This window comes from Pleurodeles waltl, chromosome 7, assembly GCF_031143425.1.
Source record: "Pleurodeles waltl isolate 20211129_DDA chromosome 7, aPleWal1.hap1.20221129, whole genome shotgun sequence".
Classification (NCBI taxonomy): domain Eukaryota; kingdom Metazoa; phylum Chordata; class Amphibia; order Caudata; family Salamandridae; genus Pleurodeles; species Pleurodeles waltl.
Genome location: NC_090446.1, coordinates 364,449,455 through 364,476,535, shown reverse-complemented (window position 1 = coordinate 364,476,535; position 27,081 = coordinate 364,449,455). Strand labels below are relative to the sequence as shown.

Sequence of the window (27,081 nt, the reverse complement as noted above, 5' to 3'; positions counted from 1 at the left end):
GTTTTTATTCTTGATGGATACATTTACCTGTGGATTCCTCACCTTTTGAATACTCCCAATGCGCCAGCTTTCAAAGGAATCAACAGGTGAGGAATCCACAGGTAGATACTGTATCCCCCAAAAAAAGCATTATCAAATAAGTATCTTCTTCTTAGGGGCAGAGTCAGATGAGTATTGTGATAGTAGCAGTCTGTGTGTGCATACAGGAGACTTGAATCACACAGCAGGCTGTCTTATGCCACAAGCCCTCTTCACGTGTATCGGCTGTGGCCATGAGAATCAACTTCATATAAACAACTTTATGATCTGAAACTTGAAAACAGATGCTCCCTTAACACTGTGCTCTGCTCCTCACTTCCCATGGATGTGAGAGAGAACAGTTGTGAAAGAGGAAGCAAGAGAAAAGGTAGGAGGATAACAGAAGACAAGACATTAAAGCAGGAATGTCACAAACACAAGAGGGAATGCAAAGGAATCTACAACTGGTTTGGCAAAATTATAGAACAGGATAAACCACAGGCCAAGGAAAAAGAGGAAGAGGGGAAGGAAAAGAATGCACATTTAAAAATAATAAAGAAGCTAATCTGTATTTCAGTTAAAATATGATTGCAATGCCACATACAATGGGTTTAGCTGTAATCTGCAGTTCACTGAATGCCAACCCTTGTTAAACAGTGCAGTGGGTTGATAACCAGCTGAAGAGATGAACGTTTAGGGTGCATGTGACAGGTTTTAGTCACAAAACTATGCACAGATCATTGTGTATTACTATCCTACAGAAGAAACCCAGTGGGTTAATATACCCAGTGCAAAAGTGCGTATAATGTTTTGTTTACAGGTGGCAATAATCAAACTAGATGGTGCATTATGTAATTTTTTTTATAATAGGTTCCAATTTTAGCTAAATATATCCATATTAATAGTGCTCTGAGGGCATGATCTCTATATCAGCTGAGTGCTGGGGGTTAAAACTTGAAAAACAAAACACAAATGCTAACATTTGTTCTCAGTGTACCAGTGTACCAATATTACACATAAAGCACCTCCCATACTTTTGACATGTATTTCTTGTAAACAAAGAAAATGTTCTACTTTAGCACTTTTGTAAAGTATTTGTTTTGTCTAGCAATTTAAATAAATGTAAAACGTATTGCGTTTGTTCCAGCCAGATAATTGATTTAGGTAGTATATGAGATAAATGGATTTCTTCACAGGACAATAACATTTCAGTAGCATTTTGCCCCTTGGACAAGTACATTTTTTTTTTTTTTTTTTAATTCCACACCCCTGAATCTATGTTAACTACAGATATGGGTTGGTAGTTTTACAGTACCTGCAATCTCTATTCTGTTTTGGAATTAGGCAAATCATAGCATCCTGAAAGGTGCCTTGAGAAGTGTCTTGCTTAATGAAAGAATTAAATAAGTTGAAGACGCAGAAGAAGAATTTTTTCAAAATGAGCATAAAATTCTGTGGTGAAGCCATCCAGCCTAGGGGACTTTCCCTTTCTTGCTTTAGTGATGTCAGTTAAGGAAATATGGTCCAGCTGTAGTAAGCTGTTTGCATGGTGCAAACTGCGAAAATCGCAGTTTGCACCATGCAAACAGCCTTCTGCGATGCACATTCACAATTAGCGAGTTGGTACCGACGCGCAAATTGTGAATGCGACTCGCAAATAGGAAGGGGTGTTCCCTTCCTATTTGCGACTCGCATCGCAATGCAGAATTGCTTTGTAACCGCGAATGCGGTCGCAAAGCAATTCGCAGTTACCACCAGTGTCACACTGGTGGTAACTCATTCGCAAAAGGGAAGGGGTCCCCATGGGACCCCTTCCCCTTTGTGAATGTTGCCCAAAAGGTTTTTTCAGAGCAGGCAGTGGTCCACTGGACCACTGCCTACTCTGAAAAAACGAAACCAAATGGTTTCGTTATTTTTTTGATTTTGAAACTCGTTTTCCTTTAAGGAAAACGGGATGCAAAATAAAAAAAAAAACTGCTTCATTTAAAAAGCATTCACAGACATGGAGGTCTGCTGACTTCAGCAGGCCACAATCCCTGTGAGTGCAGGGACTCCTTATGGGATCGCAAAATGCTACCCACCTCATTAATATTTATGAGGTGGGTCTTTGCGACCCCATAGCGAGTCGCAGACTGTGTTTGAGACACCATTCTGCATCCGCATTTGCGATTCGGAAGTTGCTACATCTGGCCCTATATTTTGCTGGCGAGTTGAAATGGACATGAGGAGCTTGGGGCGGATCGTTAGTCTGAAAGAATTTAGATATGTCTGATGCAGATGGATTCGTTTCTGGAGTGAACACATTTTTATAAAATTGATCAAATTCATTAGAATAATTGCATATTTTAATAAGGGCATCTCCTTTGGTATTAATAAGAGATTCAATTTTTGTGTGGTCTTTTTTAAATTTTCAGTAATTCGCTAGTAGTTTCCCCATCTCATTTTGACCTCAGGAATAACTTTCACTGCTCTTTAGTAAATATGTATAAGCAGCATTGGTGGTTAGACCATTGAATTTTAGTTTTACATCAATTAGTTCCTGTAAGGTGACTTCATTGTTTTAAGTGGTAGAATGCGTATTCTAATTTTTTAATGTTATCTAAAAGGTTGTTCGATTGGGTTTCCAGAAGTTTCTTTTGATGTGAGACACTTTATTGATATAACCACAAGCTGTTGCCTTAAAAGAATACCAAATCATTGGACAGGAGGAGTCTTTTGCATTATTAATAGCGAATAATTCCTGTGTAGACTCTTGAAATTGAGATGTACATTTTTTATCTAAGAGTAATGAGTTTTGGAAACCCCATCTGCCTGAATGTGGTGAAAAAAGAAGATATAAATCTGTGCATACCTTTAATACTCAATGAAAAGTATGTGCAGTATTTATGTCTAACATAGTAATTAATAACACAACTTTGATAAATTAAAATTGAACCAGCAAAACATACATCAGCTGGAGTGAGGAAGAAGAAAAGGAAGAGGCAGAAAAGGAAGTAAAGTTGATTACGGGCAGGGCAATGTGATAGGAGAAGGAAAGGAAGTAGATCAGGGAGAGAGATAATACAAAGGAGAAGAAGAGGCAGTATATATCAAACAAATGATGACTGAGAAAGTTACCTACAAATACAATTGGTGTGAAGGGGGAGGGGCAGCACCAAAAGACGACTGTGACAACAATTTCACTCCAAAGATGGGTCAGACAGATAGGGAATGCTTTAGAACATCATATGGAATGGGACCATGAAAGGAGTTAGACGCAAGAAACTAAAATCTATATGAGAAAAGGGAGAGAGAAGAAATATCATTAGAATGGATTGCAGAAAATATGAGAACTCATAATATATAGAACATATGAAATAAAAGACACAAATAATTTCAGTGTGATGAAACATATGAGGACATGCAGAATTAAGAGATTGAGTACTCCATCTCTTCTTCTTCATGTTGCTGAAGAAACTTCTTGAGAACAGCAGGGTCATCATAAGTAGTTGTCTTATTTTTATTAGTCACCTTGAATAGATAAGGGTGAAGTAGGCCAAATCAGGCATTCATGGCTCTGAGAGTGGGTCTTATGTCTAAGAATTGCTTTCAACCATCTGCTGTGACTTTTGTTACATCCTGAGTGAAATAAAGCCTGCATTCTGGCCATATTATTTGTTTCCTAGTATTAACAGCATTAATGACTTGTAGATCAGTACAGGGAGTGCAGAATTATTAGGCAAATGAGTATTTTGACCACATCATCCTCTTTATGCATGTTGTCTTACTCCAAGCTGTATAGGCTCGAAAGCCTACTACCAATTAAGCATATTAGGTGATGTGCATCTCTGTAATGAGAAGGGGTGTGGTCTAATGACATCAACACCCTATATCAGGTGTGCATAATTATTAGGCAACTTCCTTTCCTTTGGCAAAATGGGTCAAAAGAAGGACTTGACAGGCTCAGAAAAGTCAAAAATAGTGAGATATCTTGCAGAGGGATGCAGCACTCTTAAAATTGCAAAGCTTCTGAAGCGTGATCATCGAACAATCAAGCGTTTCATTCAAAATAGTCAACAGGGTCGCAAGAAGCGTGTGGAAAAACCAAGGCGCAAAATAACTGCCCATGAACTGAGAAAAGTCAAGCGTGCAGCTGCCACGATGCCACTTGCCACCAGTTTGGCCATATTTCAGAGCGGCAACATCACTGGAGTGCCCAAAAGCACAAGGTGTGCAATACTCAGAGACATGGCCAAGGTAAGAAAGGCTGAAAGATGACCACCACTGAACAAGACACACAAGCTGAAACGTCAAGACTGGGCCAAGAAATATCTCAAGACTGATTTTCTAAGGTTTTATGGACTGATGAAATGAGAGTGAGTCTTGATGGGCCAGATGGATGGGCCCGTGGCTGGATTGGTAAAGGGCAGAGAGCTCCAGTCCGACTCAGACGCCAGCAAGGTGGAGGTGGAGTACTGGTTTGGGCTGGTATCATCAAAGATGAGCTTGTGGGGCCTTTTCGGGTTGAGGATGGAGTCAAGCTCAACTCCCAGTCCTACTGCCAGTTCCTGGTAGACACCTTCTTCAAGCAGTGGTACAGGAAGAAGTCTGCATCCTTCAAGAAAAACATGATTTTCATGCAGGACAATGCTCCATCACACGCGTCCAAGTACTCCACAGCGTGGCTGGCAAGAAAGGGTATAAAAGAAGGAAATCTAATGACATGGCCTCCTTGTTCACCTGATCTGAACCCCATTGAGAACCTGTGGTCCATCATCAAATGTGAGATTTACAAGGAGGGAAAACAGTACACCTCTCTGAACAGTGTCTGGGAGGCTGTGGTTGCTGCTGCACGCAATGTTGATGGTGAACAGATCAAAACACTGACAGAATCCATGGATGGCAGGCTTTTGAGTGTCCTTGCAAAGAAAGGTGGCTATATTGGTCACTGATTTGTTTTTGTTTTGTTTTTGAATGTCAGAAATGTATATTTGTGAATGTTGAGATGTTATATTGGTTTCACTGGTAATAATAAATAATTGAAATGGGTATATATTTGTTTTTTGTTAAGTTGCCTAATAATTATGCACAGTAATAGTCACCTGCACACACAGATATCCCCCTAACATAGCTAAAACTAAAAACAAACTAAAAACTACTTCCAAAAATATTCAGCTTTGATATTAATGAGTTTTTTGGGTTCATTGAGAACATTGTTGTTGTTCAATAATAAAATTAATCCTCAAAAATACAACTTGCCTTATAATTCTGCACTCCCTGTATATTGTAGAACCAACAAAATGACTCCTCTCGGGTTGGTTGAAACCTTTGAACCAAGTCTATGAGCTCTTTGAATGTTGAAGACTGTAGTAGAAGGTAAGTCTAGGAGTTGTAGAGGAAATTATTGCAAAAAAGCAATGTGATCAGAACCTTCAGTACCTTCAGCAATGTGATCAGAACCTTCAGTACCTTCAGGAAGGCTGTAAATTTGGAGATTATTCTTTAGGTTACAGTTTTCAAAGTCTTCTGTGTACTTTTTAAGTGCTGAGATTTCTGATTCCAAACAAGTTATGCGTGACGGAATATCATGTAGGTTGTCAATCTTTTGTTCTTGAGTCTAAAGATGACCATTTATCATATAGGTGCTGTAAAGTAGGGTCTCTTTGTTCCATGAAAGGTTTTAAGGCACATATTTCTTCAAGTATTACTTCTATTGAGATAGAGGATGACAACCAGAGAAGGGGGGGATCTTTTTTAGGTCTTTTATTTGATCCTAGTGGACGTGGATGACTTTGAATTCATTGTAAGAACACTATCCAATTTCTGGATGGCAGACTCTTCCATGTCTTTCAAGGCGTAGTCCAATACTGAGAGAGGCCAATTGATGATTCTGTTGTATCAAAGCTGACCAAAATGTACATCTCATTGGGTAGTAAAAATTGCAGATTATAACCTCACATTCACATTGCCTTCAATAATTAAACAACTTTGCAGGGGCTTCTTAATGAGGTTTGCAATGAAGGTGGTATGTTTTACGAAAGATTGCATAACGTACCAACCAGTGCTATTACATAGAAAAGTTTTGAGAGGAAGTAATGTATGTAAAAAGATATCTGTGACATGTGGAAAACAGTTCCTGTGAGGCCAAAGAATTTTACAGCGAAAACTCCATATAGATAAGAGAACGATAAATGAAAATGGTTAATTAAGTCCGCAGTAGTGATAGAAATTCAGGGGATTTATTATGACATCTCTTTGTTGATGTGCACAGTGAAAGTAGTCTTAGGGGGAAGAATGAAAAGCACACGTGAAACTCCGCCTAAACTGGTAAGTGTGGCCTCAGCATTAAACCTATGTAATCCTCAGAGCCAGTTGTCAGTGTTTAGACGACAAAGTGGTTGAGAAATGCACTCCTAATGACTCCGCTTTTCCGATGCATCATGGTGTTGTTTTTTCGATGTAGCGTTCGCTCTACAGCGGCCAATCCTGAAAAGATTCACCTGGTGCCGAGCTCAAAGCTATACCACCATCCTGGTCGGCGACAAAACCATGCTGGCTAGAATTGATGTTTTTTAAATTCGACATTTGCATCCCCTCAAACCTAAGACGACTCACTTAGACACATAGTGACGATGTGCTGGAAACTTTGTTGTGTTCAGGTCCTAGCACACTTCACCAACACACAAGCAGGACGGATTAGCGGTGTTTGGTCAAGATTCTGGATCTGGTTCAAGAATAGCTGTTGGATCTGTAATCCGCCCTATCCCATTCCATCCCTGCACTGGGATTTCATTTGTTCCAGAATTACAGACCTTAACAGCAAATAGTTATCTGTCTTAACAGGTATAAGTGAATGTCTAGAAATGTATTATTTGGTGTGGTTATCCTGATCGCCCGTTCTGGGACCCCTTTTATCACACTTGAGTCCGCCCCATACCTTCTCTCTCATTCTTAAAGGCTGCACAACAGAAGTTGTGTTTTTTAGTGCCAATGGCACAAGACCTCTCTAGACTGGTGGTCGCAAGTGATGAGGGAAGTGTCTGTTCTAATGAAACTAGCACACAACTTGGGGATGCTTGTGGACTCTGATCTATCTATTGTGCACCACGTGAATATTTGTGCTGCTGGTTTCCACCTGTTGTACATTATCAGGAAAATTACTTTCTCCTGGCATCATCTAGGAAGGACCTGGTTCAAGCACTGGTCCTTTTAAGAATAAACTATTGGAGTCCTTTATTAATTCTAAGTCTCAAGAAAAAATCATCCATCTCAATAAACAAGGAGCAATTCTGTATAATTTCTCTTTTTTCTTGGTATGCCTCCCCTCATACACTGAGATCGTAATCTATGTGTTTGGTCACAGTTCCCACTTTCAAAAGACCTAGAACAGGCAGGCGGTCTGTTACTTGTATTGTTACTAAAACACCTTAAATCGTGTTTTGTGATCACAGGGAGCGAAAATTATATTTAGACAGCTCCTGAAGACATTTCTTTTTACTGACTGTCTGATTGCTGTCCTTCTCTAAATTGTGCCCCAGCCTTGGACTTTGTTTTTTAATTTAGCTCCTGGAAACCTCTTTCCTGAGGTAATTCATCTGTGCTTTACAAATATAAAATTCAATTGTTTCAGTTCACTGGAATGTTTGGCAGCAGTCAAAATGGTGACTGGAAAAAAAGCTTTGACAACGTCAATAGGTCTTTGTTTTATGTGCTAAGACGTGTACTGTTGGCACATAAGAATGAAGCACATGGGAGTCAGCAAGCAGAAAACACAAAGGGTTGAAGTTGTAAAGTAATGCCCCCATGCAGTTAAATGTAAGTACAGGAGTGGAGATGGAATGGTACAGCCAATTGCATTAGTGAAAGATGAAAGCTCCATTGTCCTGAGCCAATACATCAACAGTTCGCAAACTAATGGCTGAAACAGGCTAATCAAAGAAAGCAAGGGGTTGAAAGGGGTGGACCCAAAACCCACTCTGTATCTACTCTAAGCAGTAGGTATCCCTGACAAGTGCAGTCAACACCCAGTGAATAAATAAGTAAACTAAGCAAAAAGATTAAACTAATTGGCCCAAACTTGTAGATCTCCATCTAATTAGACTTCAGTCTTGTTTGCTCATTGAAACAGTCACTCTGCTGGTACTGGAATAACTTGCTGTGTAGATTGGATAATGGGGCCATCGCCTTGCTCTTTGAGAGAGACCTATCAGTGGACACTCATTCACAGACTGCAGACATCTGTGGACTACAGGCATTGCCCTGGAATAGATCAGTGGTTTCCAACCTGTGGTCCGGGGACTCCTGGAGGTCCGCGAAGCCTCCTCAGGGGGACCGTGACTGCTTAGAAAATGAAATAATATTAACAGATTAGGTCCCCAGCTTTCAGTAATGACTTAGTGGAGGTCCCCGGGTTCCAGTAATGATAAAGTGGGCGTCCATCGAAGTAAAAAGGTTGGGAACCACCGTTTTACCTCATTTCCACTCCAAGGTTTTAGCTGGTCAAGGTAGAGAATGCAGTTTCTTAGCCTATCTCAATAATTTATCATTGGCAGTTGTGCATTGATGGTCCAGGGCTGACACAACAATGGAGTTAAAAGTTTATTGTAGGCATAAGTACCAACTGGAGGGGAAAGAGACTCTAAAACTAGTTGTTGGTTGATGATTTTGTATTTAGTAAATCACCCAAAACGCCAGATTCCTTCAGTACTATACTTAATCTTGCATGTCTATTCTTTCATGAGCTGGCAAGTGTGGAAAAATCTTCAGGGCTGGACAAGAACTGTGAAACAGAGTTAAAGTATAGTTGTATGTTTCACTCTGTCAGTGTGGACCGGAACCTATCGACACACCCTAGTCCCCTTCCTTAACTTGAATCCTCTGCCCTTGGCCAAGTACCTAAAGTTTAGACCAGCTCTTCCACAAATCCTGGATACACACTGGGGATTTGCATAACTATTCTGAAGCCATTATTGACGGGGTACTGATTTGTTAAGGAACTAGAATTTTATATAGAATACATGGATGCAGATTTCCTAGGGAACTTGACTTTTCTATAGTATACCTGCAGATGGAAGTGAAGAAACGTAAATTGAATATTTTCTTTTTTTTATGACAAAGACCCTTGTCTTGAACAGCGGGATGGGTAGGCAGCTCTGGGTCGAGCCGAGTGCCATAGCTGAACCTGCATAATTCAGAATGCAGGAAATGCATCAGTGGACCAGGAGGATCCAGTGCATGACGCAGCATCCTGACCTATTTCCCACCCATTACACCAACAACTCCTCTCTCCTCTTGTGTACTCAGATAGACCTTTGTGGCTGGGATTGGTGCTTCTCCACTGAAAGGGCACACACGGACATCAATTATTTAACAGGTCTGAACATTGAGAGCAGTAGTGGTGCATAGATATCACAAGATATAATAGCCCTGAGTCATAAAACATTAACTCAGTGACTGCTCCATTTGTGGCAGTTCTGTGAAAGCGGTTTTGGGGACTATGGTCAAAGGGTAGACTTCGGGATTTACCATACACGATCAGACACTGGCTGGCTCAGACGTGCTGAGAATGTTCCTGTTACCACAACCAGCAGACATGTCTACAAATTGAGCTCTGCAACCATGGAGTGTGCATTTTTCCTTTATAAAATGCATTGAGTAACTTTCTTTCCGCCCCAGCACGTTGATCAAACATGACGCGTGCATGTTTCCTTTGATACATTTGTTGAATAACATGCTATCTGTCCTAGTACACTCATTTCAAAACCAAGGCCCATATTTATACTTTTTTAGCGCCGCATTAGCGTCGTTTTTTGACGCAAAATCAAAAAACGCAAATGTGGCGTAAAAAAAAAGTAAAAATATGGACCCAAGTATTTTGCGGTAGTGTAATTCTCTCTCGTCTCCTGGGTGTACTTTATCTGTTTAATGTACATTACTTTAATTGTTTGCTGTCCGTCAGTGAAAGGTAGATTATTTTACTTTATTTTGGTATTTGCTTTATTGATTTTATGTGGGTTAGTGATTTCGAAATCTAATGTTACAATTGTGGTCTTGTAAATTATGTAATTTATGTCTGTCTTGATGTTTGCTGCACATACAAGCTGTACCACTGGCATTTGTTTGTACTTTAAAAATTATAGACAATACATATATAAACAGTTTTAACTCAATTTGGATAGAGGCTTGATGCTATTTCAGGATCCATATTTGTTTCTGAGGAATAAAATACAAAATGTTAGGAGTAATTCGTTTTTTGGTGTGTCCTTAAGGTCTGTGGTCGAGCTTTGCTGCTGCTTGACTTCAAAGCATGTAAGTTACATCCCCTTTGAACGGAAACACAAGCAACCCCATTCCGGTTTCAGCCTTGTTGGGCCACATCAATGAGATGCAGCTTGCATACCACGGCAAAAGTCCCGTGTATGGACATATAAGTAGCGCCTAGGAGTCACAATAAATGACGAAAAGTGATGGAAAAATATCAACCTCTGGCAGTCTCTTGATAAGCATTAAAAAGATGGACTGTGATGCAGGCCAGTCAATTGGGAGTGGCTTACACATTTGCAAACATTCCATCCTTCATCTTTAATTGTTTTTAAATGGTTGTCCTGCCAGATTGGGTAAAATACCCTACCATTTAGAAACGAATCTTTGCCAGCAAAACATGAAACAGAAGAGTCAACAGCTATAGCAAGTAAGAATAACAAAAAGACTTTTTCTAAAGTTAAGGATCTGCATGAGCACGAATACAATCTGCAATAATAATTTTCTTCTTGCAAAGAATTAGCAGTTTATATTAAATACATGTAAGCAGAATTAAAAAATATATCCATCTGACTGCAGCCGATAGAACTCTGCATTGCAACCCCTGTGCAAACTCCATGGATATTGTCATACTAATCAATTGTATTCACGCACTTGTGGTATGTTGCTTATTCTGAAATACCTTTGTGTGTTATTTCAGGAAAGACTAGTGATATTAACAAGTAAATAGAGTTGTATGCAACTCCCCTTAGACATTTTGGGGGTCATTCCAACCCTGGCGGTCATCGACCGCCAGGGTGGATGACCACGGAAGCACCGCCAACAGGCTGGCGGTGCTTCCCTGCCCATTCTGACCGCAACGGTAAAGCTGCGGTCAGAAAAGGGGATCCGGCGGTTTCCTGCCGGATTTCCCCTGTCTGGACCGCCTTTGTCTTGCAGCCTTATTGTGTTATAGTATGAGATTGCAGCTACTCTGTCACAGTTTGATCAAGTCAAATCAGGATTCATAGAGCACAACTACTCACCGTAAGGGTCTCAAGGCGCTGAGGGGGTTTGTCCTCTCTGCTTCAGTTGGAGAGCCAGGTTTTAAGGTCCTTTCTGAATTGAGGTAATGATGGTGACTGCCTGAGGTGCAGGGTGTTCCAGCTGTTTGCTGCAGGGTAGGCAAAGGGCCTTCCTCCAGCCGAGGTCTTCCGTATGCGGGGTACGGTGGCTAGTGCCTGTTGAGTGGAGAGGTCTGGTGGGGGAGTAGAAGATGATGCGGTGGTTGAGGTAGGTAGGTCTAAGCCTTGGATGTGTGGACAAGGAGTTTGAAGTTTATTTTTTTCTCAACAGGAAGCCAGTGGAGGTCTCTAAGGTGGTTGGTGATGTATTTGCGGCGAGGACTATCCAGGATGAGTCTGGCAGAAGTGTTTTGGATGTACTGTAGTTTCTTCAGGTTCTTTTGGGTGGTACCAGTGTAGAGGGCATTGCAATATGGTAACCAGAGCATGCGTTACAGTTCTGCCGCAGTCCTTTTGGCGATCTTCTAGAGCAGTTGGAGTGTGTGAAAACAGGAAGTTGCGACTGAGTTGACTTTGTGGGTCATGGTGAGCGATGAATCCAGGATGAAACCGAGATTGCGTGCGTAGTTTGTTGGGGGTGTGGGGTGCGGAGGGTGTCTGACCACCAGCAAACATCCCAGGCAGATGTGGAGGGTCTCAGGATGAGGATCTCGGTCTTGTCAGAGTTGAGCTTGAGGCAGCTGTCCTTCATCCAGGCGGCGATGGCTTCCATCCCGTTGTGGAAATTCTTCTTGGCAGTAGTGGGGTTTTAGGTCAATGAGATGATCAGCAAGGTGTCGTCGGCGTAGGAGACTATGTTCAGTCCCTGGTTCCTGACGATGCATGTGAGCGGGGCCATGTGGATGTTGGAGTGTGGGGCTCAGGGAGGAGACCTGTAGAACTCTGCAGCTGATCTCCGTTGTTCTGACAGGTGAGGCGGGAGTCTAACTCCGTGTTCTGCCAGACAGGAAGGAGCATATCCATTGTACGACCTTTCTGCAGATGCCAGCTGCCTGGAGTCCGGAGCAGAGGGTGTGGTGCGAAACCATGTTGAAGGCTGCCGATATGTCCACCAGGATGAGGGCTGCTGTACGGCCATGGTCGAGGAGCAAGCGGATGTCATCTGTGGCGGCGAGGATTGCGGTCTCCATTCTGTGGTTGTTTCTGAAACCTGATTGGGGGATTTTCAGGATGTTGTTGTCCTCGATGTGCTTGTGCAGCTGTGTGTTGATGGCCTTTTTGATGACCCTGGATGGGAAAGGTAGCAGTGAAATGGGGCGGTAGCCACGTCTCCTGCTCAGTCCCCAAATGCTAGGGGGCCTTGGCCCCTAGTTCTCTCCACTCCATCCCCCACAGGACTCTGTCCCTTTACAGTTTAGGTTGCGTGAAAGGAATCCTCAGTACCTTGTGTGCATTTTGGCTTCTTTATCTCTAACCTTCAACATGTTCAGTTGTTGCCTTCTGGACACGTTCTCACTTCGATTTTTGGCTTCTTGCCTTTTCTGCAGTTGCCACACTGACCCCCACTTCCACTGTCACTTCCATTTCCATCCTCTTCTCATTCCCTCTTCTATTCTCTTTCCCTCCCCCCACACATTGTTACCAACGCACTCATATGGTTCTCCTGGTAACTCAGTAAATTGTCCATATGTGTTATACCTCAGTTGCTTAAGGTCCCCAAAGATATGAGCGGCAGCCATATTGCAGCGTCACCCGTATCTCACATTTGATGTAAGCAGTGCTTAATTTGTAAATAAAAACGTGCCGGTGCCCAATGCCCTCCTCTTAAACATGCGGCTGCTGCAATTAAATGTGGGAACACGTATTACTGAGGCAGCGTAATCCTGAAGCCATCTCGAGTCTCTTCAATCCATTTACAGCCACTGCCTGCCCCTTCAGCGCCCTCTAGCAACTTTCTACTTTCTCCCTTTGTTACGCTTTTTTTCTTTCCCCTTCCTCCGTATTTCCCATATGTGTCTTTTGCTCGCAGCAAATGCTTGAGACAGAAGGATAAGACCAGCCCTCAAAAATAAGTGCCGGTGCTCAGCACCGGAAACAACAAGCACAAATTAAGCACTGGATGGAAGGTCACTTGTTGATGCAATTAGCATGTAATCCAGAGTAAATGTACAAATAACTAAGACCTTGATGTGATGACGTACCTTTATGTAACAGAAAAAGTGTTTTGGTTTAAGCCAAGCAGAGTTTGTTCGAAGCACCCTATGTTAATGTAGGACTGCAGTTCATTTACTTGCAGGGATTCAGCATGAGTTAGTTATTAAAAAAAAATCCATATTGTGTCTCTGTTCTGTATCTTCTTTTTGAAACTCTTGGTAGCCTCAGATTAATAAACAGAGAACATTACATTAGTTACACTGCTACACCAGTTCTAGCCTTCAAATACTTTATATTTTGAAATTTTATAATAAGGTTGTCCTTCATTTTTAGGTTGAGCGCTTTGACCTGTTGTGTAAGTATTATGGGCTTTTAACCATGCCATTCTCATGCCCATCACTTTCATTCCTTCCTGGGCTTGCCTTTCAAAAATCACTTGATGTCATTGGTAAATGCATTAGGTTTGTCCCGCCCTGAGGCTGTTTTTGCCACACCTTGCAGACTGCCCTTACATGGATTATTGCATGATTGGTGATATATTTCAGCGTGGGCAAACTATTTTTTTCTTTTGTCTCTCCCCTTCGTGCTTCATGCAGTCATGGCACTCACAGCGTGAACAGGCGCAATAGAGTGAACTCAATCAGCAGTATTGGAGCGCTGGTCACATTGTTCACAGTTACCTTATCAGAGTCATTTCTTGTGGCTCTCCCCTTAAAACACTTGAAATTGGTAAATGCAGTATGTAAAACAGAAATACTCGAAAAGCGGCTTTCCCGACACAGCAGGAGAGCCAATACCACAATATTGAATGGACTCAGGACACTCGCCCCATAATGCTTTGCAGGGCATTACATTTACAAAACAGTTTTGCTCTTAACTCAGCCTGTGGTGGTCCTAGGATAATGGGATCACCACCAAAACGTTCAGGACTCTTTCTGTCTAGGCCATTTCTGGGTCCTCACACTAGGTTAGCGGGGACCCCAAAATAATAAACCCTCCCACCATTCAGTGTCTTTTTAAACAGTCTTGTGGCTGGAACTTTTGCTTAATATCTAGGAGTAGCTTGTCTTTTGTTAAGGGCTTTGTTTGTAATATCATTGCTATAGGCCTGCTACCCCTGGAAATGTATAATGCACTTTGTTCTCTAGGGGCTAAATACATGGTTACACTGCATTATTTATTGCAATTTTCTTTTTGTGTGGGTATGCTCTCTAGGGACTAACTATATAGTTACATGACCATGTTTCTTACAAATGCTATTTTCATTGTGGTGTCCTCTAGGGGCTGTTCTAAGCATTACAGACATATCAACATACTAAAATATTTGTGACACAGAAACTTGCCCCATAATGCTTTGCAGGGCATAATTTTTACTAAAAATATTTGCTCATAACTTAGCCTGTGGTGGTGCTACGACAATGGGACCATCCTCAAAACATTCACCACAACAGGCTCTTTCTGTCAACATCTCTGGGACCCCACAATATGTTAGTGGGGACTCCAAGATAATAACCCTTACCACCATTCATTAGCTTTGTAAGCTCTCTCATAGCTGGAACTTTTGTTTTACAGCTGGTAGAAGTTATGCTTTATGGGCCTTGTTTGTAATATCATTGTAATAGTTCTGCTAGCCTTAAAAATGTGTAATGCACTAGGGGCCATATGTACGAAAGCTTTTTCCCATAGACACAGAATGGGTAAAATCCTTTCGTACATCTGGCCCTAGGTCCTCTGAGGCTAAATATATAGTTACACGGCATTACTTTCTCCCATTCAATTTTTTTGGTTATGTTCTCTAGCGGTTGACTTATGGTTACATGACCATGATTCTTACCAATGCTCTTGTTATTGTGGTGTTCTCTAGGGGCTGTTCTGAGCAGTGCAGTCAACCTGTTATTTATTATATTGGTGGCGTGAAAACTCAGCCCATAATGCTTTGCAGGGCATTACTTTTACAAAACATTTTTGCTTATAACTCAGCCTGTGGTGGCCCTAGGCCAATGGGACCACCTTCAAAGCACTCTTTCTGTCTACATCATCTCTGGGTGCCCACAAAGGGTTTGTGGGGGCCTCAAAATAATAACCCCTTCCACCATTCAGTGTATTTTAAGCTTTCTCATTGCTAGAACGTCTGTGGGCGAAGTTTTGTTTTAAAGGACTTGTTTGTAATATCATTGCAGTAGGAGGGCTAGCCCTAAACCACCCTGTAGGGGCTAAGTATATGGTTACACTGCACTACTTTCACCTGTTAGTTTCATGGGGTTATGCCCTCTAGGGGCTAACAATATGGTTACATGACCATGTTTCTTACAAATTATACTTTTGCTATTGTGCCTTTCAGGGGGTGTTTTGAGCATTACAGTCTAATGCCAAAAGTTTATTTCTGATAAAGATTTATATGATAATTGTATATGTTTTAATAATCTCTCCTTATTGCAATTATTGTCATGATTCTGGCCAACTTGGCATCCTTATTACTATGACTGTTTGAACACTTGATATTTTTGGTTGACCCTTCTAGTGTATTTCTTATCTGTGGCTGTCTTGTGTCTTTTTTGGGGGGAATTGTGCCAGCCAGTAACTTTGATGGTGGGATGGTGAAATAGGTATTTTATTTGTATTATCATGGCAGATTTAAATTTGAATGCTAAATGGCAACATTTTCATTTTTTGCTGCAGATGTAGGAAGAATGTAAATGGAAGTGCTTTAGTTATATGCAGGGCCACTGGAATTATGTGGCAGGAAAAGATGAAATTATGAGGCAGGGTTAACCAATTTATGTGGCAAGAAATGTCCAGTTATGAATTTACATTGTCAATAGCTCTATCTCAAGTAAATTAGAGATCCGTTGCATTGCAACGGAGATTTACAGGTTATTCTGGTAAAAAATATGTCCTGTACCCAGTAGTGCTGTTTCAGTATTGTGTGAAACTGATGCTGAAGAAAGAAATAATCTAAGCAGGAGTGCATATGCCTGTGCTTTGTGGATTTGGGGTAATGTGGGTGGTCAGGAGTAGTAAGTACATCACTCTTGAAACCAAAACTTGACCCACAAATAAAAACTTTAAAAGTCCACATCTAAAGCAGTCCGGAGGTGAGTGTACAGCTTACAAATGGTTGTCACTACAAGCCGTAAACTGAATGTTAAAGTAATGTTATCCTTCTTACACATGACTCGGCCCAGCTTTTGCCATTTTATGGAAGAACGTGAAAAATATGTATTTCCGTTCCATTTGAAACAAGTTATTCTGAAGTCCAAACTATCTAAGAAAAATAGTCATGTTTTACAGTCTTTGAGGCAGAAATACACTTCTTCTGAAAGAATCACTCATGCAGTCTTATATTTCTGAGCATTGTACAAAAGATGCCAGAGACTACATTTATAATTGATAATGGTTTATAGGGTGAGCGTTCCTAATGATACTAATCTTGTTTCAGTAGAGACGAGTTTGAATAGTGGCTTAGAAGGGCATAATTTAAAACTTTAAGCAGTTCTGTAGTCAAGTGACCAACATTCCAAAAAAAAACAATCACAACCATGCCTTTGATCATCACGTTAGTGACTCTCGTACATTTTTTAGACAAGTCGCTGAGAGTTTGGTCCATATAAGAAGTAAGTAAAGAAAGTAAATTAAATGGAAATACATTGTTAAAGAGGCTTAACCCTCATCAGCGCAAATCCAATGTGTTGCAGTGCGCATAGTTTTCAAAGCGGTTAAGTTTGATGAGTAGTTCTGGAAAGTGGCTGGCGATCTGGTTCTGTCAAATACATGGTTCATGCAGCCATTTCGATTGCACCAACTGGCCACAGAGAGGCACACCAATGTTTTTGTGCAGGTTACTGGTGATTGGTGCTTGTGCCATTTCTGGGATTGTGGTATTATATTTTTGTAACCTTTCATTCACCACCACTTTCTGTTACCAACCCAGGGTCCTACCTATTGCACATGTGCCAGACAAGAATATGAAACATTGAACTTATTTTTCTCCCAACAGGTAATCATTGAAAGGTACAAGGGGGAGAAGCAGCTGCCAGTCCTGGATAAGACCAAATTTCTAGTCCCTGACCATGTTAATATGTGTGAGCTGGTGAAAATAATCAGGTGAGTGTGACAAATATACTCTGTCCTTTTCATGACAATTTTATTGGTACTCAGCTAATGGGCAACGTCAAAACGAATTCCAGAACTGTTTCCAATTAGTAAGCCCTTTTGAATGTGGTTGAGTTCAGTACTTTACTCCGGTGTGTGTATTCAGCTTGAGTGTGATTTGGAGTTAAATCTTTTTTATTTGGAATATCACAAAAGGATTACATATACAGAATTGGCCCTGTCTGTACACAGTCATTTAATCTCCCTCAGGATACGAATACATCAAGCTATTATTACAAGTAGTGTTCTCAGAAGAACAGAGAAAGTACCCTTCAAATTGCTGTCCCCAGAGGTAGTCGGGAGGGAGAATCGAACAGAGAGACAGCAATGAAAATTACCTCAAGCAAATGTTTGGAACCATTCATCCCCAGATGTCACACGAAACCCCATTGAAGCAACATCAGTGATTCTCTCAGCTCTAAGTCACTTCGCATACAGATGTAGTTCTACAGAAACATCCTTGCAGAGTCCATCTGGATAAGGTGCATCACTTATCCTGGTGCTCCACTCTCAAACCAAGTAGAAAGCTCACTGAAACATTATGGCCCTCTTTCGAGCCAGAGTGCCTGTGCCAAGATCACGAAAAAAAGAAGTCTGCCTTGACACACCTTTACTGTACTCCTTTGGTGTGGTTTAAAGAGGATAAATTCTCTCCAGTTCTGAGACTGCCTCTCTTTCGTGAGCATACTACCAATGAGGGTGGCTACTTTTCTAAATTGTTGACCTCAACTCTCGATAGGCCTTTGTCACTTTCCAGGTGCCTCACTTCCACCATTTTCTGCTTGGGCGCATTGGTGTGTTTGATGAAAAACACTTCCCATGCTTTCCTCTTTTTGGACATCGCTGTGCTTGAATCAACCTTCGTCAGTAAAGCCACTTTCTAAAGCTCTGCTGGGGCCTCTCAGTGCTCCCCTGGATTGGCTGTTATGTTAAGCAAATGTGAGGGGGTCCTTGTGCATTCAAAGACTGTGAGGCCTCCCTCGTCTACTGCCCCTGCCATGTGTAAGGCCCAGACTTAGTCTGCCAATGCAGGTGACTTTCTGGCTATTGCTGTCCTCCCAGCTTCCCCATGCCACACACAGCACTTCTCTCCGTGGTCCTCGCCACGCAGCTCTGTTGAGTCTGCATGTCCACTTTCCTCTGATCCTCACAGTAGTTTTGCACTCCTGCTCACCCCCAATCAGGTAGCACTAGAGGTTGCCACTGCGGTGCACCGCTGATCGAGCTTCAAAGCGTGATGATGTACACAGGGCTGGGGGTCGTGTAGTGCACCAGGTGGTGTCAAGCCCCCAGATCTTGGCACTGATTCCAACTCCCATTAGCCCTGATCTCTGCTGCACCAATTTCGGAGGCTCAGGTGAGTCCAGGAGGGGCCCACGGGGACATTCAGGGAGCACTAAGACATGGTGTCCAGCTCCACCCCCACCCCGACCCTTCTTGGGGATACATATAACACATTGTAAGGAGTGTATACTATTTTTTAAGGGGTTTAAAAAAGTCATGAACAACTGCTCCAGGATTGGAAAGAAGGATTTATCAAGGTGTATTACATAAATTTAAAAGATCCAATACAAAAAAGTAGAAGGGCAGATGCAACAAATCTCACTTAAATGTATAAATTAATTGCCATAAAGGTTCTCAGTAATAGGATAATACAGAATGATAGGCAAAATGAAAAATGTGATGCAAAATCAGTAATAAATCTAACAGCATCATTAGTAGAAGCCAAAGATCATTTGGCTCACCCTCCAAAATGACGGCTTATAGAGAAAATGTCCTAACGGAAGAGCATGGAAAGTACAGAATTATTGTGGTGTAAGCAAAGAATACATTTTCAACAAATCAGGATACAGACTTTTAAGTCGTCATACATCCATACCATCTAAGTACTAACGACATGAATATTGATTCGGCTCCCTCTTACATATTATCATCCGGAGGTGTCAGAAAATATTAGTTACATAAATAACTGTGAACCACTGTGAACGAATGGAATACTGTGCGCATGGAGAAGATCCTTGGAAAAATGTTACATTAGTGAACCCTGCTAGAGAGTTTGCTCTTATAACAGTGTCAGTCTGAAATAAACAAACATGACTTGCTTGACTAGGTGTAGCAGGAAAAATAATCAGTTAAAGTGACATTCATTTTGGATCAGATGGCGCAGAGGCCTAGCTCAGGCCTAGTTAGCATAAGCCAGGAACACGCACTTCAACAGATTATATTACATTAATTTTAAAAGCAATAGTATCACACTTGAATTCAAGTGTAGATTACTATTTTGCACATTGTGAATGATGCATATTTTTGAATGCACAAAACCTTTCTCACCATTTTCTAATTTATTGTAACCACGTTTATTGAATTGTGATAAAATTACTTTGCCCATAAGCTCAATTTTAATAAAAGCCAATTTGTCATACAGCTTCACATGTATCTGTTTTCACACTAATGTGGATCACTAGTTAAAAACATTCGAGGATCTAGAAGAAACTTGACTAGTGTGTGTTACTGTGCAGTTACAATGTCTCATGTGTTGTTTTCTCTCTACCTTCCTAGGCGGCGTCTCCAGCTCAACCCGAATCAGGCCTTTTTCCTGCTAGTGAACCAGCGCAGCATGGTGAGTGTCTCTAGCTCCCTGTCTGAGATTTACGAGCAGGAGAAGGACGAAGATGGCTTCTTATACATGGTGTACGCTTCGCAAGAGACCTTCGGCTATTGATCTCTGGACTGAACGAACGAGCGCGGACCGCCATTATTAAGCCAGATTGCTACCATTGTCAAGCAAGGGAAGAGTGAGGCTGAACATAGGAGAGAATGGATAACAGCGAGAACATGCCCTCTTCCTTGTTAAACTGCAAAAAGAAACCTTAAACATACCCCATTTGGTCGAGCTGTTAGGTGTTTTGGCTCTTGCATCCCAGGTCCGGAATTAAGAACAACCATGTAGGAGTTTTGATCATTTCAGGCACTTCTTTTTATTTAGCCCTTAACTACAAACTGTTCATAGCCAGTTACGTTGTATCTTTATATGTTAATCTTTCTGTTTGAAATATCCTGAGTCACGTTTTGGCAAAATAGTAGATTAGCAAAGGAATATTTCCAAACTTTCATGTCAACAACAGTAGCTTTCCCAACCAAGAGATCGTTGGCAGCAATTCTCTGGAAACTTTGCACAATTTCTTTGTTGAAAAAAACAGATGTGACAGTATGGGGCTTCCTGAAATATTTCTTGCTTTATGTTAGAGCTTTTGTTGGGGCAGGATAGGGCCTGTACTGCTGGGGCTCCTTACTGTGCTTCTTGATGCTTCCCGCTTCTTTTAAAGAGGGCAAGTCAGGGCCGGTGTGCATAGGTTCACTTGCTTATCAGATAAAGTTCAGCTTTAAGATATCTGTATTGAGATACACGTTGGATGACCAATTACTTTAGTCTTTGTAGATGATCACTAGTTACTCAGTACCCCATTTTCAGCACCAACATGCTGAAGTAGGGCGCGATTGAGATGGAACTAACAGTATCATTGCATGTATCACCACACTTTTTCTCCTTCAAATTTTTCACTTTTGTGCTCTCACCAATAGAGTCCTTGTCTCCCATTGCCACCAGTCCAAAATCAACTCCTGCTCCCAAAGTGAGTATCGCTTCACTTTGCTCCAAACCATTAATCGCGTGCTATGTTGGCTGACACTGCAGCCTTTTCAAGATATGACAGTCTTGTTGGACTGGAGAATTGTACCTCCACCATCTTAACATGGATTGCGGCCCTTGTTGATTTTTAGTGTACATCAGCCAGTGGTGCTACATATCCCATTGGTGTGTTTTTTAGAACTGTGGATACAGTATATCTACTAGTGTGATTGTGTTTTTTTTTTTTAATTTTACTTACAATGCCCTCTATGTAGATAGCAAAGCTTCTTCGCACTTTAAAATAATACTGTTTTGGTTGTAATTTATCCAAGTTTAAGGTATGAATGGCTTTTTTGTTTTGCTCACTTTGTAAACATTGTACAGTTGTCGGTTGAGTTTAAAGAGGCATTTTCAGTCTTGACTGGTTTGGGTGTGTGTGTAGATTTGGCACTGTACTTAAACTATTTAGTGGTAACAGGGCCCATGATGCGCCTCTCATCCAACCACTTCACCCTCTGTAGCAAATACTAGTGGCAAGTATATGTTGCTTCCCGCATCAAATCACGTAGATTCTTTTCAGTCTTCCTGAAGGAGAGGCAAGGGGAGTGAAAAGAGGAGTGCACAGAAGTGCAACTGGGCACAGCAGTTCAAACTTTCATGGTTCAGTCACCAGGTGTCAGCAACGTAAAATTATTCTGCCCATCTTTATTTCCCAGAACCTAGCAGCAATACATTGGGAGCTGGTGTTGTGGTTCTTTGCTGTGGTGATAGACCATATTTGGGTGTTATAGTTTCACACTCTCCTCAGTGCACATATAATGCTACACTCTAAAGGTATTAGAAACCACAAGCTCTAGACTATCATCCTTCCCGGGCCATCATCCTAGATTAACAAAATCTAAGATTTCCCCAGCAGGCATCCCTGACCACCCAGTCCAGGTCCTGGTAATGATTCCCTTGCTTTGCTTCTCTTCGTGGATATTATTGGCTACCTTTCTGAACAAGCAGAACAGTGTGGAAATGGTTAATATCTTCAGGCTACAATGTGATAAACGTATCTCAAAAAGTGGTTTGGCCCGCTGCATCTTGGTTTGGTTAGAGGAGAGACAGCACCTCCAAGTCAGGCATCTTCAGACACTGAATGTCTGTGTCCAGCTTTAGGTGACATGTCATAATTAGGGGTTAACCTAAGTCGGAGAGTTTTGATATTGGCAGAAATACCAAACCCTTTGTCGCTGTGGTTTTTCATTGCAGGCAGTGCACAACCTAAACTGCTTTGTTGTGGTATAAGCTTACTTTCCAAAGACCGGTTGGTACAGGTTTGTAGTTGAGTTTTGCTGACAGGTAGCAATGGTAATAAATACATCCCTAAAAGGAAAGCAGTTCCTCAGAGAGGAGCTTGGCGCTCTTCAAGCATGGCCTAGGATGGTATTTTGAGAAACATGTAAAGCTTTGTGCAGCTGCTGCATGAAAACCTGGTGAACATATGTAGGACTTTGGGGGATTCAAAGTGAGGCAAAACTAGAACAGCAGTCTGCAAAAACCTCAATGGATTTTAATACTAAATGGCATTGTTAGTCAACGCAACAGCGTTGGTGGTATGCCACCCGTTTACTCAGGTCTATAGGATTCTGGACATTCAGAAGGATTCTTCGTAGGTGATGCTGTTTATCTCCAAGGAAGATGAGTCAAGCATCCCCTACCCATGCATTGTTTTCCTGTAGCACCTGCAAACAAGATTTACTTCAGGGAGTCATTGAAAAATCAGTCTGTACTCCTGTTTTCTTAAGTCAGCATGGGATGCCCCACTTTGCAGAAGAACTGCTGTATAGTTATATGGTTTGTTTGTTGTACTAGTACCACTATGTCCTTCAGCTTCAACTAGCTTGAAGGAAACAGAGGCACAAAGAGATGCTCTTGTTCACTCTAGAAAGTTATCATGTTGAACATGCTAACTAAATACTGTGTCATTGAAAAGTGTAATTTAACCACTTTTCCTAGTCACAAAAAAACAGAATTTACCTTGGAAGGCTTCCTTACATGGAGGTCACAAAATTAATTTGCCTACAAGGAATCAGTCCATTTCTGAACATCTGAACCTTGGTAACAGGGATCAGATTCTTTCGATTTTGATTGTGACTTGATGATGCCATAGATCTTTTTGGAAGGAGGTATCTACCACGTGGAGTAAACAACTTGGAACTTCAGAGGAGGGAATGGTAACATTCCCAACTTAAATATTTTCTGGGAGGAAGATGACCTGTCAGGCTTGCCCATTAGGTGTTGCAGTAGCTGGGGATTGCCAGTGTGGTTCTCCAAGGGCAGGACAACAAGAAAGATTTTGAGGATACTGACCAACAATGTAAATTATGTACAATTAGATTCATTTATGCCACGGATCTGGCTCTTAAGGACTAACGTTGTAGCCCACTGTTACAAACAGGCCAAGAGACTCAATGGTATGCAGGCGCCACTCTTCAAGCTGGTCTGAAGAGGTATAAGAATTGTTAACTGATGGTCGCTAAACACATCCACAATCATCAATCAGATCCGGCCATGGACTAAATGGAGAAGTTCCCTTACTAGTTTGCTTTTTATCAGTGCATTTTTGTCGCGCATAGGACTGTGTAGGCCTAGCTCCTGTGATGATATTTATAAACAATATACATTTTTACAGCTTTAACACACACAAGTAATGTAGCTTTCCGTCTGTGAATTAGAACAGCCATACAACAAGGGAAAAGGGCATATATTCCCGTTGGCTGAGTCTGGTTTTAGATTATGCAGTCTCTTCCATTACCACCCGTGCCCTCCCCACAAACCAGCCTGTACTAAAAGAAGCACAATGTTTACATTCGTTGCAAGTCTTGATGGATTTTGACCTTTTTTCTCTAAAACCTCTCTTTCTGTATTTCAACTGCATTCTGGCTGGCCCTTCTGTGTTTAAAGGGACGGTTCACTTGAAAAACAAAATCTGCTAATTGTATATTGCAACATTTTCCTTTTTTCCATGTACCAAAAATATATGTAAATTAAACAATAAAAAAATACAATAAAATGTATAGACGATTCTACATTTTTGTCCTGTCAAAGTATTTTGTTTCACTTGTTAATGAAACCTACTGCCTCTTTCCGACCACATAATCATAACCCCACAGTTTGTTTTTTCCACATGAGCTTGCCTTCTAGGGATTGGATCAGAATTCTGTCATGCATTTTGTAAAGAAAAATAGCAGGCATCAACTCGGTGGGTCTTTAAAGAGCCATGCGGCAATACCTTCAGATACTATTTGAAATGTAACTAGGTCTGAGAATAGCAACACTTAGTTGACAACGTCAAAGTCCCTGAGTGGATGTAAGAGGCACGCAGAGTTTTCAGGGTGACAAAGATAACATAGTCTTCTTCAGATTATGTGATTCTCTTCCGAATTGAAGTTTGAAAGCATCAGAGAAAATAAACTATTTAGATTTTGCTATGTGCTTGAATGTAGTTGGCATAGGTCAATAGGCACTCAGATTGTAATCTATGCATGTCCCTTTAGCGTGCCAGGGAATTTTTGTCAATGGTTGTTTGAATTTGTAAATAAAAATGGTGGGTTCATCACAATGCGTGTCTAGCCAAGGCTTTTGATAGTGGTCCTAAGAGGAGAAATTTGTATATTCCCCAAAGAATCAGTGCCACACTTTAAGGTCCAGAGTACAACACCTTCTGCAGGTCCCAAGGACTTGCTTCAGTGTATGTCTTAGTACTTAGCCACAGAGGAGACTTCTGCAGTTGACGACCAGACCCCCCAAGCCACAGGAAAGATCTCCCCAGTTGACAACCTGACCACTAGGGACAGGTACTTGGATGAAAATTAAGTTTCTGTCACCCGCTGGAAATAAAACAATCCCTGAGTTTTTCGTAAACGTCTAATTATATGGCTATTTGTTCAGGAGCAAATGTCCCGCATATCAGGTAACTTGTTATAAGTATGTGGTTCAGCTTTCTTCAGCTAAGTCTTGATTGGAATATGTGTTCAGTATAATATGAATAAATAAGTGGTCCTAATATCCTAAAGGCAGACTGTAGCATTTCTTTTAAGAAAATTGATGAGGTCTAGAGCAAAGATGGGACGATAAAAAACAACTTTTCTCTTTTTCATGAAGCCGAGCTTGTTGCCATATTATGCAATTTGAAGTGCACTACTATCTGGTATATATGAAAAACAATGCCTAGAGTTAATCATTCTACAGACTCCGCCATCCACCGCTAAAACAATGTCTAAACCAAGACCATTTTGAAGAGTCATAGCTCTATCTGCAGCTAATTCAGTATCTATCAGGAGTATAGCCCCTGAAAAATGTCCAATAGTAGACAACTTTCGAATCTTGATGGAATTCAGGATGACTCCCACTGAAGGAATCACCACACCAAATATATCTCCCACTATCGCAGAAGAGGACTCCCTCCTCTGTCTCTTATGATGTAATTCAGTCAATTTCGGAAACTTTTTCAAATCCTCCATCTGGTAAATCTTTGGAAAAACTATCCCCAAATAACATGTCCCATACCATCCTCTAAGAAGACGGTAATCAGCATTAAGTCCACAAATATAATATATCCCTGCAATCACAGGGTCCTGCCTATTCAACATAAATGTCCATTGTAGGAAAGTACCATCTTGCCTGGCATGTTACCCCCATTTTTACATGTATGTAAGTTTGTTTTTGCCTGTCTCACTGGGATCCTGCTAGCCAGGATCCCAGTGCTCATAGTTTGTGGCCTGAATGTGTGTACCTGTGTAGTGACTAACGGTGTCACTGAGGCTCTGGTAACCAGAGCCTCAATGCTTACGCTCTCTCTCTGCCTTTACAATTGTCACTATAGGCTAGTGACCATTTTTACCAATTCTAATTGGCACACTGGAACACCCGTATAATTCCCTAGTATATGGTACCTAGATACCCAGGGTATTGGGGTTCCAGGAGATCCCTATGGGCTGCAGCATTTCTTTTACCACTCATAGGGAGATCAGACAAATCTTACACAGGACTGCCACTGCAGCCTGAGTGAAATAACGCACATATTATTTCACAGCCATTTTCACTGCACTTAAGTAAGTCACCTATATGTCTAGCATTCACTTGATGAAGGTTAGGTGCAAAGTTACTAAGTGTGAGGGCACCCTTGCACTAGCAAAGGTGCCCCCATATAGTTCAGGGCCATTTCCCCGGACTTTGTGAGTGCAGGGACACTATTACACGCATGCACTACATATAGGTCAATACCTATAAATAGCTTCACAATGGTAGCTCTGAATATGGCCATGTAACATGTCTAAGATCATGCCAAATCTGGTATTGGGGTGCCAATCCCATGCATCCTGGGGCTCCACTATGGACCCCGGGAACTGCCAAACCAGCTTTCTGGGGTTTTCTCTGCAGCTACCGCAGCTGCCACCCCACAGACAGGATTCTGCCCTCCTGGGGTCTAGGCAGCCCAGTCCCAGGAAGGCAGTACAAAGAAGTTCCTCTGAGAGAGAGTGTTACACCCTCTCCCTTTGGAAATAGGTGTTAAGGGCTGGGGAGGAGTAGCCTCTCCCAGCCTTTGGAAATGCTTTGAAGGGCACAGATGGTGCCCTCCTTGCATAAGCCAGTCTACACCGGTTCAGGGATCCCCCAGCCCCTGCTCTGGCGCGAAACTACACAAAGGAAAGGGGAGTGACCACTCCCCTGTCCATCACCACCCCAGGGGTGCAGCCCAGAGCTCCTCCAGTGTGTCTCAGACCTCTGCCATCTTGAATGCAGAGGTGTGAGGGCACAGTGGAGGCCTCTGAGTGGCCAGTGCCAGCATGTGACATCTGAGACCCCTCTAGGTGCTTACTTGACTAGGTGGCCAATCCT

At 41.7% G+C, this 27,081-nt stretch overlaps 1 protein-coding gene across 1 annotated transcript in view; it reads left to right on the top strand.

Annotated features, from left to right (window-relative positions):
• Positions 1 to 24,269, top strand: part of MAP1LC3A (microtubule associated protein 1 light chain 3 alpha) — a 165,101-nt gene extending 140,832 nt beyond the window's left edge. The window contains exons 3-4 of the mRNA XM_069243812.1: positions 17,413 to 17,519; positions 20,127 to 24,269. Of these exons, the coding sequence (XP_069099913.1) occupies positions 17,413 to 17,519; positions 20,127 to 20,289 (270 nt within the window). The 3' untranslated portion in view covers positions 20,290 to 24,269. The remainder of the gene's footprint in view (positions 1 to 17,412; positions 17,520 to 20,126) is intronic.
• The last annotated feature ends 2,812 nt before the right edge of the window (positions 24,270 to 27,081 follow it).